General features: G+C 34.1%; 1 protein-coding gene across 1 annotated transcript in view; it reads right to left on the reverse strand.

Annotated features, from left to right (window-relative positions):
• MYO16 (myosin XVI) overlaps positions 1-18,622 on the reverse strand; it is a 476,542-nt gene that overhangs the window by 330,601 nt on the left and 127,319 nt on the right. Inside the window, exons 6-7 of the mRNA XM_045567153.1 lie at positions 16,353-16,478; positions 1,491-1,566 (exon numbers count right to left, since the gene is read on the reverse strand). Of these exons, the coding sequence (XP_045423109.1) occupies positions 1,491-1,566; positions 16,353-16,478 (202 nt within the window). The remainder of the gene's footprint in view (positions 1-1,490; positions 1,567-16,352; positions 16,479-18,622) is intronic.

The raw sequence follows: 18,622 nt of genomic DNA on the forward strand, positions 1-18,622 counted from the left end.
TGCATCTTGGTAAATACGAATCAAAATGACGAAAATAGTTATACATTTCAATGGCTGGATTATAAAACACATAGTAGACATTCTATAAACATTCTGCTAAATGGGTACTCAGTTGTTATTAAAATAGTGTGTCTGGCCTGTCTCCATGATCTTTTTTTAAACTGGAAATATAAATAAATATATTTCCTTACAAATTACATGTGAACAGTGACTTCTGAACATATTTGTGCAGGAATATAAATATGCATCAATCAAATTTATACCTAACAACAACTGAAACTGAAACTTGACAGGTTAAGAAGAAAAATTCACATTAATATCAACTGAGAACCTAATGGAGGCAGCCAATCCTTTTCAATCATCACGACTAGACTGCAAGGCCACCTATGTCTATAAATTAGAGTTACGTGGCTTTCTGCAGTGGTTAAAGTAATTTAGCTGCCTCATGAAGACATTTCTGCCAGGACCTTATCATTATTTGGCTCAGATCAAATATATGCAAATATATATATTGAGCTATCTTACAGCTATTTGTTAAATCTTCAGTTTATTTTAGGAGAGAATAAGTAATAAATATTAATCAATCTTAAACAATGATACTTAATTCCAATAAAATAAGAAATAGAGAAAATCTCTTGTTCTGGCTTAAACTGGAAGTTTGTCAGATAATCGTACTTATAGAAGGACCTCAAATGAGAAACAACAAGGGTAAAGTGCTTTTAGGTTAGTAGAGGTATAGCTACAAGAAAAATAAATAGACTTATTAAGTCATTCAGATCATTTATTACCTTCAAAGTTTTTTCTATTATTATGTTACTTATGCTACACTTTTCTCTTTTTTACTTAAAATTATTTTATTTTTAATACTGTAGAAATAACTATGAGTAGTGACTTTGTGTCAAATTTTAAATGCTACAAAATTAATGTGGCATCCATTTTTAAAATAAGTATATGGACATATAAAAGAGCAATGATTAAAAGAATTTTGGGAATCTTCAAAAAGTTATTTATTAAAAATAATTAACATTAAGTCAAGATTTTCAAAGTTTTAAATTAGCATGTGAATGTTAGTATCTATATATTTCTTGTACTCCAAATATTTGTGTAGAAAAAAATACTATTACGTTTAGAAAAAATGCCCTAATGTATAAGCATGTATTTGGTAGGATGAGAAACTAGTTAAATAACAGCAAAAATATATTTTAAAGTAAGTTATGTTGAATGAATCACTACCCTGAAAGTTTAAAACATTAAAAGCAAAACACACAAAGTACAACAGTACGGTATAAACTGCTCTCTGGTAGCCTGTTGTGATGGAGCCGTGCATGTGAGTTTATGAACCGTGCCTGAACTGGGTGGTTATTACAGAGTTTCACAAGAGAGTTCAACTCTCATTTCGTACCTGTGCTAATTATGGATGGACAATTCCAAAATGAAAGGAAGAAAATAAATAGTAACTGTTCAGTGGTCCCAGGATGCTCATGACCTACCTGACGGCTTCTCTTCATTACAGTTCACAAGGTTTGGGTTTGCTTGATGCATCAAAAGAAGTTTCACCAGGTTTGTCTGAAATAGTAAAGACAGTTGAAACAGGAAACACCACACCAGATACTGACGATTCAGCTGTAAATAACACACATTTGCTGCCCTGGAGGAGCACTTCACAGTCTGGTGGAATGAAAAAGCACTAGCATTCTCATTAAATAATTTTACTATACCCACTCCCTCCCTGTTCCTTTTTTGAGAATGTCAGATATTTACATTATTTCTACTATTTATGCACTCAGAACAAAAATTGTTTATCAAACCAGGGTTTGATCACTGAACATGTGAAAAGGACACTTTATAACTTTTAGGTTGATTTTAGGGCATTTTATGGGAGGAATTATATGTTTTACTGTGTTTTGTTTTAATTGAGCAATTCATCAAAGTCTAACTTGTTGGCATTGTCTACCCATGACAGCACCACAGACATTTGTTGGACAATTAAGAAAACTCAGCCTCAAGTTATAAGGATGAAGCAACTGTATGAGAGATGAATATATTTAAAAATTTATTAGAACATATACAGAGTATATATAATGCATATATGCCATTGAAAGAATAGTAATGAAATAAATTTCAATGTACCTACATTTTTAAAAATATGTCCTTTATGGTATCTCTGTATGTTTCTCCTCAAAACTATCCCTCTCCCTATTTGTCAGTGTTGGCCACTATTGTGAATTTTGAGCTAACCATTAATACCTTTCTTTATATGCTTAGCACACGCATACAAGAAGTACCTCAAAACAATATATTGCTTAATCTTCTTGTGACATTTATGGAAATAAAATCCTAGTGTATGTATTCTCCCATGCCTTGATTTCATGGCTTACCACTGCATTTTTGAGAGTTGACGTGTCATACAAATATATCGCAATGTACCTGCCTTCCTTTTAGTGGCATTGAAACCATTTGTAGTCATTTATTTATTTTTGCAACTAATGTTACTATAAATAGTCTTGTTCATATTTCTTGGCACACATATGCAAGAGTTTCCTCAGAATGTGCACACTTTAGACTGAAAATGCCAGCGTATAGGAGTAGACATCACCAAAGTGATTGGATAGCTCCATTTCGTTTTTTTTCAAAGAGGTTGTTTAAATTTACACTCCCTCTTCCAAACAGAAGTTCCTGTTACTCCACATTATATTTCATAATTTTGTTATTAGACATTTACATGTTGCTAGATTCTTGGCTGTAAAAGAATAGATCATTGTGGTTTAAAGGTGTATTGCTTTGAAAATGTAGGTCTGTAGTAGCTATAGGACTCTTCTGGCTTTAGTTATGGCATTAAGTAACTTTTTTAATATATGATTTTCTTGGGATTTGCCATTTTTGTTTAAGTTTTCAAATTTATTGGCATAACATTGTTTATCCCTTTAATAGCTGTGCTATTTATGTGGTGTTTTCTTTTGCATGCACTGTATCAGTCATTTTGTGCACCCTTTCTCTCAATCTCTCTGGACAAATATTTCCAGAGCTTGGTTCGTCTCGTTAAGCCTTACAAGAAGATGAGTATTGCTGATATTTGGGGTATTGTTGATCCTTTCTATATCTTTGCTTTATCATTAAATCAGTTTTGTTCTTATCTGTTTTATATCCTTATTTTGACATTCTTGTTTATCTTATTAATCTCTTACAAACCTTATAAGTTGACCATTTATTTAGCACATTAATTTTCAAACTCTCTTCTTTTATAATGTAAATACTTATTATTTGCTTTACAACTTTAAAGGCTGTAAATTTTCATCAACACACCACTTTTTCCATATCTCACATAGGGATAGAGGCAATGTATTTTTTTTCACTATGATTCTGTTCTCAATATTTTTAAATGGTCATTAAGAGTTCCTGGTTAATTTACAGGGAACAGTGGGTTCTGAAAAAATGTGTGTTTCTGTAATACAAAATAGCTCATTCTCAGCTGACAAACATTGGTAGACAGTATTTTCTTCTAGGCAAGGAAAGCCAAAATAATGAAGTCAAATCATCAAATTGTAGACTTCAACTCAGTTGTGCTGAAAACTGAAACCCTCCTAGCTCTTTTTTTTTTTTAACCTAATATTCCTTTCTTTAAAATACATTGAAGTAATTTAAATGCAATAAAATGCATAGATAATAAACAGGCAGTTGTGACAATTTGGGCAAACATGCATACCTATGCAATCAGCACCATAATTAAGACACAGAACATCTCCCTCAACACCAAGTGGTCCCTCCCACCCCACTGCGGTCAATCGTCATTCCATACAAGAAGGCACCTTGTGATTTACATAACCCCAGACTAGTTTTGTCTGTTCTTAAATTTCACATAAATAGAATATGGAAATATATATTCTGAACATAATGGTCTTGAGATTCATTCATTTGTTTCCATGTATCAATACTTTCTTTTTTTTGTCATTGCTTTGTAGACCCTTGTATGACTATACAACACATTCATCATTTTCTTCTTAATTGACAGTTGTGCTATTTCAGTTATTGGTTCTTTGAGTAAGGCTACTATGGATATATGTTGTTTTGGTCAACATAAGTTTTTTAGGTTTTCATTTTTCTCTTGAAAATTGTAGGAGTGGAATGCTGGGTGTTCTGGTCAACGTATACTTAACTTTATAAGGAACTGCTAGACAAATTTACAAAGTAGTTTTAACATTTTATATCCTTATCAGCAATTTGTTTCACAAACTCTGCAACGTTTGATACTGTCATTGTAAAATTATTTTAGCTATTTTACTAGATGTGAAATAGTATCTCCATATAGGTTAATTTACATTTCCCTGATGACTAATCATGGCAAACACTCTCATGTGTTTAATGGTCATTCCTATATTTTCTTCTGTGAAGGGCTTATTAACAGATTTTTTGTTCAGTTATTACTGGATTATTTATCTTTTTATTATTGGTCTGTAGTTGTTCTTTGTATATTCTGGGTGTATCTGTATTACATATATTTCCCCCATTCTATAGCTTGCCTATTTGTCTTCTTAAAAACGTCTTTTGATGAACAAAAAATATTTTTTTGTTTTACGTACAGCATCTATATATTTTTTTCTCTAGTAGTCAGTGCTTTTATGTCCAAATAACTCTTTACCTACTCAAAGGTCATGGTAACATTATACTATAATTTCTTCTAAAAGCTTTATAGTTTTGACTTTTATATTTATGGTCCATTTCAAGTGACTTTTTGTAAATGGCATGGAAAGGTTTGGATGGTCCAGCACCATGTGATTTTCAGCAACATTTACTGAAAAGACTTTTTTCTTACTGAATTGCCTTGGGACCTTTGTAAGTTGATTGACTAGATATATTCTGCCCATTTTTGGAACCTATATTTTATGTTCCATTGATATATTGGTCTACCTTTACTGCATTGCCTAACAACCTTAATCAGTGTAGCTTTATAGTAAGTCTTGAAATCTTGTAAGTGAAAGGCTTATAGTAGGTCTTCAGAAAAGTCTCTGTTTTGTTCTTTTCAAGATAATTTTGTCCATTTTAGGTACTTTTCATCCCAAAAATTTTAGAATGAACTTTTCAATTTCTATAAGAAAGGCTGCTAGGATTTGGACTGGGATTGCTTTAAATAGGGAGCTACTATATTAGATTTATATAGCTCTCTTAACAAATTACTACAGGTTGGTGGCTTAAACAATAAAAATATATTATCTTACAATTCTTCAGGTGAGAAGTGGACAAGGGTATCACTGGGCTGACATCAGGGTGTTGGTTGCACTGTGTTTTCTTCTGGTTCAGAGGGAAAATCTGTTTTTGGCTTTTACAGCTTTTAGGGGTCGCGCACATCCCTTGGCTCATGGTTTCCTTCTGCCATTGTCAAAGCAGAAACATTGCATTTCTCTTTTCATTTCTCGATACTCACATCTTTTTCTGGCTTTCAACCAGAAATGGGTCTCTGCTTTTAAGGACGCATGTGATCACATTGGGCCCACTTGGATAATGCAGGAAAATCTTCCCAGCTCAAGATCCTTAACTTGGTCACAAGGCAAAGTTCTTTAACTTTGTAAGGGAAGATATTGGCAGGTTCCAGGAATTAGGTTATGGACATCTTTGGGGGCCACTATTCTGCTTTCCCAGATACCTTGATAATATTCACAACCTCAGGAACAATTGAATATCAATGAGCATGGTGGATTACCTCACCATTTATGTAGGTCTTTAATTGTTACTGCAGTGTTTTATGGTTCTCAGTGCAGAAATCTTGTACATCCTTTGATAAATATATTACTATAGATCTTATATTTGTAATGCTTTGGGAAATAATTTTCATAGATTTGTTTATGGTTCTAAGTTTAAAAAATTTTTGGAGATTCCTTTGTCTCACTTCTCCTTTCCTAACTTTGTCGTTCATTCCATTTCTTGTTTTATTATACCAATTATAATGGGACTGACTTCTCCAAACTGTTGTGTGTGTGTGTTTTTGTTTTTTTGTTTGTTTGTTTGTTTTTGCTTTTATAACATTTTCTGTGGAATTCTTCACCCATCCTGAGCTTCCTGTCCAGGCATTCCAAAGGATCGTACTAAATACCAATTATTTCTCTTATCAGTTTTCTCATTTTAAAATTTATTAGGTTTTCAATGGTCTACCCAATTGCTAGATTTTCTCCAAGCCCATTCAATACTAGTGTTTGGTTTTACAGAACACAAATTATTTCAGTAACATTTATTTCATGTTACAGCAGAGTGCTTGTATTTAGAAGTTTATTTTGAATTCCCACTACATATTTTACTAAAGAAAGAGCAGTTATCTTGATCTAAAAGATTAAAGATATATTGCTGTTTCCCAGGGCATTAAGACAGTTTCAAGAAAGAGTTTTGTTTTATACTAAAGATCTGAGAGATGTTCCTATTTTTAAACCATAGGACAGAAATGAAGGAAGGAAGGAAGAAAGAAATGAAAGAAGAAAAAACAAAGAATAAAAAAAAACAGAGGATGGAGTGAGGTAGGGAAAATGAAGGGAGGGAAGGAGAAAGGGAAAGAGAAATACAGAAAGAAAAGAAAAAAAATGAATGCCAAGAATGAGGTAGGATTGCTTTTGTTTTTCACAAATTTGAAAGAACAGCAGTAAACCTACATTTTATATCTTTGCAAAACCTGTCAGAGTATCAGAGAGTCTAATAATTATGTTGCATTTCTAAGTTCAATTTGCTCTCCACAGAACTTCCAAATGAAAACTTGTGCAATCTCCCAACAAACTACCTCTCTTCACAAGTTTGACTGAAGAAAGCACTTAAGTAATAAAAGCAAATGTTTCCTACATGAAAATCTTTAACAATAAAAGTAATTCCATTTTATTTCAGGCCTGTAAAAATAAACATTCATGGGTGGAATGAGGAAGCTTCTCTCACTTGGGGAATTCCTTTCTTTTCGTAAGTCAGTATTTCCCATGCGCTTCCAATTAGGATCAGTGCAGCACTTAACAGAACCAAATTAGGCAGGGCTGTGCTAATTTCAATTACTCTACTCTGGAACATCTGTTTTAATCTCACCAAAGACCTTTGGGTAAGTCACTTCAAATGGGATAGGGCGAGTGTATGGCCCAAGAACAATTCATCTCCACTATTAAAAAAATTTCACAATCAGCAAAGCTATCAGAAGTTAAGTAGACTAATATTCAGTGTGTGTGTGTGTGTGTGTGTGTGTGTGTGTGTGTGTGTGTGTAAAAGGAAACACCATGTGGGTAATAGAAAATGTATTAAAGCTGAAATTTAAATTGATATGAGTTAGCGGATATAGACTTTACACATTCTTTGAATAGTTATATTTCAGCTTGGTTAAATTTATCAAAATTATTTTCTTGATAGTCACTTGAAGTATCTCTTTAAAAAGTTAAAGTATAGCCATGAGTGTTTGGAGCTAACACTCATTCCAGGTTCAGAAGCTAAAATAGATTGTTTGATTTAATTTAATAAGGGTAAATTATAATGTTAAATGCTCTTAGGAATTCAGAATTTGCATATTCCACTTGAATAATATACACCTATGCTTAACGTGCACATTCTACATTATAATGAGTAAATGTCTGAGAACCATTGGAACTATTTCCAATCTAAGATTTTTTAAAAAGTCTAATAAAGTATTATTTATTTATAATTCAACTACGATTTCTCATTAAACAAATGGTTCTGCCTTCATCCCCTAAAATACACATTTTCTCATCACTCCAGTATTGTATCTGATTGTCCATGTATTTCTTTCCTGAAATGCTCCCGTTTTATTTTCATGCTGCAAACCTCATATTCCTCCTGTGTTTGTGTCTCTCCTCCTCAGACTCCTTTTATGGACTTTTTCTTTTATACTGTTGTCTTAGTCTGATTTGTGCTGTTATAACAGAACACCTGAGACTGGGCAAATTACAATGAACAGAAACTTATTTCTCACAGTTCTGGAGGTTGGGTTGTCCAAGATCAAGGCACTAATAGGTTGGGGCCCAGTGTCTCTGCTTTCAGGATGGCGCGTTGAGCATGTGCCCTCTGGTTGTGGGCAGGTTGATGGGGGGTGGGAAGATGCCGGGCAGAAAAGCAGACAAGAAGGGACCACTCCCACAACCCCTTTGTATAGTGGCGTTGACCCATCCATTAAGGTGGAGCCTTCCTAACCTAAACACCTCTCATTAGGTCCTGTCTCCTAATACTGTCGCATTGAGGATTAAGTTCCAAACACATGAATTTTGGGGGGCACATTCAGACAACAGCAACTAACTAGTAAGTAATGCTGTTGCTCACAACGTATTGCTGACAGTTGAAATCCCTTTCCATCATGCATGATTTCCTCGGGTAACCTATCCCACGTCTTTCCTCCCAGCCCTACCCAATGCCTTGCACATGCCCAGGTTTCTCCTGGACAACTCCATGAGAATTTCCCACAAGCACTAGTCTCAAGGGGTGTGCTTATCTAGTCTACTCTTCATACAGTTATTCAGTGATCCATTGATAAAGCTAAGCACCTACTAAACTAGGGCATTCACTAACTCTCTCCTTAAATACATAGTAACTGAGTGAGTGTTCTGTGTTGGGTCCTGCCTAAGGTGCCATGATGTATTGATAAACCAAACAGACGTTGTGCCTGCACTCAGTTCTCACAGACTAAAGGGCCATGTGGGGAAATGAACAGACAATCATAACAAGTTGTGATGGGGCTGTGGTGCTGGATATACAGGGTGCTACACAGGGCACTGGAGGGAACCATCTCTTGCAAATTCAGAGAATTTGGAAAGGCAGCTGGTGAAGTTGCAGCTCAGCTTAGCCCTGAAAGGTCAATCAGATTTAATAATTTCAGGAAGAGAAAAGAACAGGATATACACGTGGTTACATATTCCAGGAGTGGAAAGAAATCCTATATTATTATATCCTCAAACATGGTGGGGTGAGGCAAAAGTAAAACCAGAGAATTAGGCTGAGCTCAGGCACATGGGGCTTTATAAACTGTGCTAAGGCCTGAGTATTTTATTTCAGCAGCAATGGAAGGATGTTGTGCTGGAATAGTTTGATTACACCTGCATGTAGAAAGATGAGGGGAGGGACAGAGAAACTGACGCGTTAATCCAGATGTAGACATGCAAATGGTGCCCCAGGCGGGGTTGAGGCAGTGAGGATGCACAGATTGGCTGATGGCGATTACAGCTCAAATATCTCTAAACTGTCCACTAGGTAGGAGCTTGTAGGCGCATAAGAGGCGCATGGCTTGTAGCCATGAGAGAGGAGGGAGGGGTAGAAAAATGGACAATGACTCAATTTGTGGTGAATAAATGATGAAAGAGAAGAGCCGACAGATGGGGATGGAGAAAGGTGGTGATAATTTCCTTTTTACACAAGTTGTGTTTGAGGACAGGTCAGTAGAAATGGCCCCTGGGCAGTGGCATATGTGGGATTTGAAGCTGAAGGCATGAAGATTTCCTAAAAATACAGAAAACATGGAAAAGAGAGGGGAGCCGAGGACAGAGCGCTGAGTGTATCAATACCGCATGCTCAAAGGGGTAGGAGGAAAACCACAGGCTTTTAATATTTTTCCTATGCAAAGAAGAAATACATAAAGAAAAGAAAAAGCTCCAAATAAATCTCAATTCTTATACACTTGGGCAAAAATGTATTTGAGAATACAAACAGCGTTTTTGAATATCTAGATGTGTGAGTTGTGTTTTACAAAATACTTTTTAAAAGAAGGATATTTAGATTCCAGCATTGGTACAACTATTTTCATATCTTTTGGTATAGTATCGCCAGTTCTATTGTAAACAATAAATACATACAAGACTATTCTATTTTATATTCAGCTTATGAAAGAGTTACAAAACCAAAAGTCTTATTGCTCACATAATTTATTCAGTTCCTAGTTTTAGATCAAGAACAGGCATCTCTTTTTCTCACTGAAAAAGTTAATATATTTATAAAGGGCAGTTTTAAAATATATATACCATCCCAGTATAAATATAAATAATAAATACTGTTATAGATTATGAACTACCATCTCCATAAAGGTATTTGTATTTGTAAGATATCCATAACAAAGTGAAATTACTATGAATGTCTCTAAAAGTGCCATTAGTCTCTCTACAATGTTAGCAATTCTAAAGCTTTTTTCGCCTCAACAAAGATGAATTTATTCATAATAAATTTCTTTAGAAAAAGTTATGAATCCCCCATACATATAAATTAATATTAAAATAAAACCTATTTCTAATATATCATTCCCAAAATGCATACTAAATGGTTTCTTTGTGGGTGAACAATTTTTTAAAATAATTCTCAATGTCATATAATATTTTTCTTGACAAAGTAATGGAGAGGTAATTTACTCAAAATCTTCTGTTAGCATAAATCTATTAGTTGAAAAAATCTGTTTTCAGTATGACTAAGAAAAGAATATTTTGGTTTTGATGTCATATATTCTAACAGAAAATCTCATCTACACTTTAAGTATTTTGAGCTTTGTGTATAGCTCCTGGTTGATCATCTCTGTTCATCATCTGGTCACTCTGTTGGGCCCTGTGAACCACAGTGGACAACAAAAATAAGGTCTCTGTGTTTCAGGAGCTTATGTTCTGGTGGAGACCTCACTTGAGTAAGTTTAATGGAACAAAACAGAAAAGATCTGAAGAACGTATGTTCTTCAGACACTATCTTTAGTACTAAAATAAAATGTATAAGAAATTAGAAAATACTGAACTAATAGCAAGCCTAGAGAAGCAGAGAATAACAGTAATATTATTTCAAAAATCTGCCTAATTTGCACATTATAAATGGCCATTTCTGCAAAATTTTGTATTGGATATCTGTTTATATTAATAAAAATCTAGCAACCGGTCAATGGACTAGGACACACACACATTGATTTTCAACACACGTACGATGCATCTGCCTTCACTATTCTCAAAAATCTGCTGAGCTATGTTAAAATCTCCCTTTTCACAGATGTTGGTGGTTCTCATTGATTGAAGGCCCAGGGCTGGACTCTGAGGAAACCTAATTATCAAGGCTTGTTGGGTTGACGCAGCCAGCGAGTGGCAGGGCTGGTACCCAGAGCTGGCCCTTTCCGCTCCAGCAAAAAGGCCATGAAGTCCTCACAGCAAAGCTGGCTGATCACTTCACTAAGCAGAACGAAATGCAAGAGAAAAAAGAAGGAAGCATAGGGAACCTAAAAAAAATGAGAATAATGTTTTTTTTTAAGTGTTTGAGTCAAACATTTTGTAGCTGATTTTGAAAAAATGGAGCAACTGGAAAGTGTTTCTTAATTCACTTATCACTGATAAATGATGAGTGTTGGAAGTGTCACTGGCACAGTGAGAAGCGGTAATAAGAACAATCTTAATTACTTTGCAGCTGACAAAGTAAATGCAGCTTCTGAATCATATTTCTCATGTAAGTGCATGACTGTGCTTCTCCAGGTTGAAAGCGCAGATTTAAAAAAATAAAAGTTTGGGACATGTTGGAATGTGACAGTAGATGCAGGTAATAGTACTGAAAGCCATTAATTCTCTGCCTTATCAATCAACGATTTCTCCACCTTAAGACTTTTGAAGGACAGGAATCTCCAGGACGCTTTCCGAAAGAAGTGACATTAAATTGGGCTCATGATCCCTATATTGCTGAAGTGTGGCATCTATCATGTTTGGCATATACGTTAATTATTAAATGATTTTTATTGTTAAAAGTAACTATATAGAGTAACATTTTGAAAAATCCATTTTTATCACTCAAATGAATTGTAGATCTTTTTACCATATAGAAAACCAACCTGCTTTATTAGTTTAATATATGTGTGTGTGTGTGTGTGTGTGTGTGTGTGTGTGTGTGTGTGTCTATACACACACACTGTTTTTTGCCATTGCTATATAAAACATGTCTCTCGCCAGGACATAAATTTTACCTGACTCGTATCTTTTAATGCTTATCAAATAGTACAGCTCTATTATAAGCACTTTAAAAATGTAACTTCCTGAGTAGAAGTTTCCATTTCTGAAGATCAGGGTTTCTTATGGGCTTCTAGAAGGTCTATGCCTGCTTTTCATAGAGGACTCTCAACCTCTGAAACTGTGACACATGTTTTGTGTCTATGCATTTCAGAGAAAAGAGCCAGTAGCTTCATCTGGTTGCCTGAGGGATAAAATTCTGATAGCTACTAATTCTTTCTGCTTTAATCATTATAGCTTCCAGAAAGTAAAGTGGGAAAGAAACATTTAGATCGTCTTTTTTTTTTTTAATTTCAGCATATTATGGGGGTACAAAAAAGGTTATGTATATTGCCCTTGCCCCCTCTCCCCCCCGAATCAGAGCTTCAAGCGTGTCCTAGATGGTCTTTATAATGTGAGTTGGAAAAACTGGTCACATTTAGGCATGTTCAACTTGTAGAATCAGAGTACAATAAATACTTTTATGTTTGAACAGATATGTAAATGCATACTCATTGCATCTCTGCCTTTGAGGTAGGTTTCATGCAAAAATAATGAAAAATTAACTTCCTTTCATTACTTTCTATCAAGCTTTACAAGGCTTTAAGAAATTCTTAATAGTACTTTCAGAAGCAGAAGCAATAATTTGAAAGCACAACAACCTAGACTTTTCCTTCTGCGTCTCCTCACTAATTATGACAATAATCCTAGAAGTAACAAAAAATTCAAGGTGAACTTGGAAAGGAGGTATTGCAGTGGATGTCTTAGAAGTAAAAAGAAGTGTAAGAGAATATTATGAACAAATATAATGAACAAATTGGATAACCTAGAAGAAATGATAAATTCCTAAACACATATAACTACCAAGACTCAATCAAGATAGATGGAACAGACCAATAACAAATAAAGAGGCTGAATCACTTTCTAGAAGCACAGGCTTGGGGTATTTAATAGTGTGTTAAATATATTTATTGAATAAATGAATCATTTTATACAGGAAGTGTCAAATAAACATTTTTGTTAGTTTGAAATACCTTCCCCAAGCAATGTGATTTTTCTAAAATGCATGAAATGAAAATGCTTTCAATTCTTTCAATAGTTGCACTACTAAAAATTCTATGATAGATATTTTGCGTACTGGATACCATCTAAGTTACAACTTACTATAAATTTACTGCATGTTTTCCAAACTAATGTTTTTGAAATCCACAAATCTAGCTTAAAACTCCATGTACATGTAAAAATGAGTTATTTTTCATGCTATTGCTGCTGAGACTTTATGTAGCACAAAATATTATACATATTTTGAAAACTAGGTTTTGATAGTCATGAATTATTATGGACATTGCTCTGTCACATTCACTCACGTAAATCATTTAAAAGTCTGCTGCTTCTTAATGATATCATGGTACCTAGTGAGAAATTATAATTTGTGCAATAGTAACTCAAGACATATTAGGTACAACCAAAAATCAATTCAGGGAAAGAAATTTGCTACTCATCATTCATTAAAATGAAATATAATTTGTAGAGAAAAATGAAACATAAAATGTGATTTTGCTTTACATCTACTCACTGTAGAAAACAGACAGAATCATTACAGACTTGTGAAACTATAAGCTTATAAGAACGATACTACTGATTAAATATATTCCTAGGTACTTTATTTTCTTTGTAGCTACTGTGAAAGGCATTGAGTCTTTGATTTGGTTCTAAGCTTAAGCATTGTTGGTGTATAGGAATGTTACTGATTTGTGTATACTGATCTTGTAGGTAAGACTTTGTTGAATTTATTTATCAATTCCAGAAGTCTCTTGACAGAATATTTGGGATTTTTCAGATATGAGGTCATATCATCAGCAAAGAGTGATAGTTTGACCTCCTTTTTCACCATTTGGATACTCTTAATTTCCCTCTCTTGCCTGATTTCTCTTGCTGGGAATTCCAGCACTATATTGAATAGAAGTGGTGACAGTGGCCATCCTTGTCTTGTTCCAGTTCTGAAAGGGAATGGTTTCAACTTTTCCACATTCAGTATGATGTTGGCTGTGGGTTTGTCCTATATGGCTTCCATAATATTAAGGTATGTTCTATCTATACCTATTTTGTTAAGAGTTTTTATCATAAAAGGTTGCTGAATTTTGTCAAATGCTTTTTCTGCATCTATTGAGATGATATGATCTTTGTATTGGCTTTCCTTTATGTAGTGGGTCACATTTATGGATTTACATATGTTGAACCATCCTTGCATCCCTGGGATGAAGCCCACTTGGACATGGTCGATTAGTTTTGTAGATGTGCTGCTGAATTCAGTTTGCTAGAATTTTATTGAGGATTTTTGCATCTATATTCATAAGGAATATTGGTCTAAAAGATCTCTACAAAGAGAACTACAAATCACCAAGGAAGGAAATCGCAGATGATGTAAACACATGGAAAACCATATCATGCTCATGGATTGGTAGATTCAACATTGTTAAAATGTCCATAATACCCAAAGTGATTTACAGATTCAATACAACCCCATCAAAATACCAACGTCATTTTTTGCAGATCTAGAAAAAATAATTTTATGCTTTGTTTGGAGCTATAAAAGAGCCCAAATAGCCAAAGAAATCTTAAGTAAAAGGAATAAATCTGAAGGGATCACTTTACCAGACTTCAAGCTATACTATACTATAAGGCTCTAGTAACCAAAACAGCATGGTACTGGCACAAAAATAGAGGCATAGACCAATGGGACAGAACAAAGAACCCAGATATGAAACCATCCACATATTGCCATCTGATCTTTGACAAAGTGGACAGCAAAATACACTGAGGAAAAGAACCCCTATTAAATAAATGGTGCTGGGTAAATTGGATAGCCACATGTAGAAGATTGAAACAGGAACCATATCTCTCACCACTCCCCAAAATTAAATTGAGATGGATAGCAGACTTAAATGTAAGACGTGAAACTATAAGAATTCTAGAAGAAACTTTTGGAAAAACTCTTCTAGATATCAGCTTAGGCAAAGAATTTATGAAGAAGACCCCAAGGGCAATCACAGCAACAACAAAAATAAATAAATGAGACTTGATTAAATTAAAAAGCTTCTGCACAGCTAAGGAAATAATCAATACAGCAAATAGACAACCTATAGAATGGGAGAAAATACTTGCATGCTATACCTCTGATAAAGGGCTAATAACCAGAATCTACAAAGAACTCAAGCAAATTAGCCAGAAAAAAAATCAAACCCACTAAAAAGTGGGCAAAAGACATGAACAGGAACTTTTCAAAAGAAGATAGACAAATGACCTATAAACATATGAAAAAATGTTCAATGTCACTAATCATCAGAGAAATGCAAATTAAAACCACAATGAGGTATATCACCTACCCCTAGTGAGAATGGCTTTTATCAAAAAGTCCCAAAACAACAGATGCTGGTGTGGATGTGGAGAGAAACATATGCTGTTGGTGGGATCGCAAACTAGTGCAACCTCTATGGAAAACAGTATGGAGATACATCAAAGAACTAAAAGCAGAACTACCATTTGATCTAGCAACCCCCACTACTGGGTATTTACCCAAAGGAAAAAAAGTCATTTTATCAAAAAGACACTTGCATTAGAATGTTTATTGCAGCACAATTCACAATTGTAAAGATGTGGAGTTAACCGAAGTGCCCATCAATTCATGAGTGGATTAATAAAGTGTGGTATATGTATACCATGGAATACTACTCAGCCATAAAAATGAATTAATACCTTTTGCAACAATTTGGATAGAACTGGAGACCATTCTCCTAAGTGAAGTTTTGCAAAAATGAAAAAACAAACACCACATGTACCCACTATTAAATTGGAACTAACTGATCAGCACTCATGTGCACAGAGGGAAGTAAAACTCAATGGAAATTATGCAAGTGGGTGGGAGGAGGAAGGGATGGGTGAAATCATATCTGACAGCCACAGTGCACACTATCTGGGTGATGGGCACACTTACAACTTTGAGTCAAGCAGTACAAAAGCAATCCATGTAACCAAAACATTTGTACCCCCATAATATTCTGAAATAAAAGACAAACAAAAAACAACAAAAATAAGAACTGTCCTATTAAGAAAACAGTATTAACTCCATTCTCTGAAGAATGTTTATAGGTTTGATTGTTTCTCCAAAGATTTGACTATATTATTCAGAGTCATGAGAAATTTAGAGTCATGAGAAATTTTTATATTCTCTTGTGAAAGTAAATATTATCCTTTAGCCATAAAAATATTTGTTTAGTAAGAAGATGTCATTAAAAGTCAAATTACATAATGATTAGTACATGATATGAAATAAGATCAAAATTAAATATGAAATTATTCATTGACTATAAAACAATTTTTTAAATAATCAGAAAAAAGTCATAGTACCTGGCCATACTTGGCTGCTAGGTGGAGGGGAGTCCAGTACTGGTCATCTGCTATATTGAGGTCTCCACCATGTTCCAGGATGAGAGATACCACCTCCTTGTAGCCACTCGCACAGGCCATGTGTAACTGCAAGGAAGAGATATTTCATTATTTAACATTTTAAAAATAGGTAGTGATCAATATAGTTCATTCAAAAATCAATACAGTGATATCAATACAGTTTTAAAGAGAACTGTTTAATAAAATATTGGATCTAAAATATTCAATGCCATAAAACAAAAGAACATACATGTAATTTTATTTACTTGGCATAAGCAGATGTCATTATCATTCTTTGAGAGAAAGCTCATGAGTTAATTATTACGTTCTTTCTGAGTCTGATAATGTGCACTTTTTCATGTAATTCCTATTCCCCCAGTGCTCCAATCCACTACACTCTGAATATTTTAAAATATGAAATGTAATAATTCTATAGTTTACTGCTTCTTGCCCAAAGGTCCAAGATTTAGTGATTAGCTCTAATATTCCAAGCACTGTACTTCGTGCTATAGAAGGGGAATTCAAAGATATATGTAAAAACAGGAACTGTGTAAATTGTGATACTTATATACATGTAATAGCCATGGGAACACTAAAAAGGATTAATTAATCCTGGCAGACTTTAAAACGATTGTGTAGTTACCATTTTAACATTCCCCTAGTTTGGTTTCTTAACAGTACTTGAAGATTAGAAATGAGATTTTAGGAGCTATAATGATAAGATCAGGGTATGGAGAATTTTTTATATTTTTCAGATGGGGGAATTCTGGTTTCTAAGGTAGCAGCCTTTATGTCTATGTAAACTATCAACACACTCAATTTAACTGAGGTTACTAAGTAACTGCATGATTTATTTCACAAACACAATAATTAAGAAGAAGAAGCTATCAGGAAAAAATGATTTAAAAGTAGGAAAATCAATGACATCTTGTAGGTTTGGTAACATGGAATTTTATAGCTCTCTCTCTTTCTGTTTTTATTTTAAAAATCCAAAATTACAGTAAAGTCAAAAAAGGCTAATTAAATGTATATATTTTTATAAAATTTAGCAGAAACATTTATTATTCTACTTTTGGACTTTATGCCTTTTAATCTACAGTGTATACATATATGTTTATTTCTTGTACTTTCAACTACATTAGAACAACAAATATATTTATCTAAATTACTGCACAAACATTAAAAAACACTAAGTTTAACATCAATCTTCCCATAACTTGCTACATACAAAATTCGTCTCAATATTCTAGGAAACAGTCCCAGGAATGATATATCCATAAGTGTATTAGAAAATTTAATATTACATACTTGCTCTCCTAGAGAACTAATCTTTCACCTGCTTCTAGATTTATTCTACATTATTTGAATAATCAGGAAATGATTGGCAGTTACTCTATGCTATATGCAATAACACCTGGATCTCAGAAGGTTTTCATGTGTAATATAAAAATGAATCTATAAAAAATTAATCTATCAAATGAATCAAGAATGGGTCCATTAGTTGGTTAGTAACTAATCCTAATGATGTCAAATTCACAGGGCCAACCCCTGGAGGAGGGGCTTCACCAGTTAGAACGTAGTCCAAGTCTGAGCCAGTCATCCCAAGCATATTGAGAAGTTTCAGACTAGAAGTCCTGGATCACTCTATAGAAAAGCTCTTCGAAGTACTGGCTACCAGTTACATAGATGGAGTCTGGCAAATTTAATGCCAAGTAATCCTAAATAAAAAACAAACAACAACAAAAGGACCCTAATTGAATACTTCCACTTCATTTTAAGAGATAACAAAAATTTTTTAAATCCTCATAATAAAATACCAGGAGCTAAGAGCCTTTTCCTTGCTTCTACAGGCAATCAACCTCAGAATCCAAAGGCAAATCATTAGCCTCCATGGGGAATAGTTTCTCATCATCATTAAGTGCATGTTAGAGCATGTACTCCTCTTACTTGTCCTGACTATGGCTAGGAGATATTAGGTGCCCGAATTTAGCAGTGTTTATCACTACGATGTCTTAGAATATTTCTCTCCTGCTATTTTAAGGGATCTTGTGAGAAACACAAAGGTGGTTATTGTTTCTGCCCTGGACTAGCAGTAGTGTATTTGGAAGCAGAGTTCCTATGGAAAATTCCTATGGAAATCACCTATCTAGCTACAATGCAGAATAAGACATTGGTGTAGCTTCACAAACATTAGGTATAAAAATTATAAGTTATTTATTTTGATCTTTACA

This window comes from Lemur catta, chromosome 13 (genome assembly GCF_020740605.2).
Source record: "Lemur catta isolate mLemCat1 chromosome 13, mLemCat1.pri, whole genome shotgun sequence".
Taxonomy (NCBI): Eukaryota; Metazoa; Chordata; class Mammalia; order Primates; family Lemuridae; genus Lemur; species Lemur catta.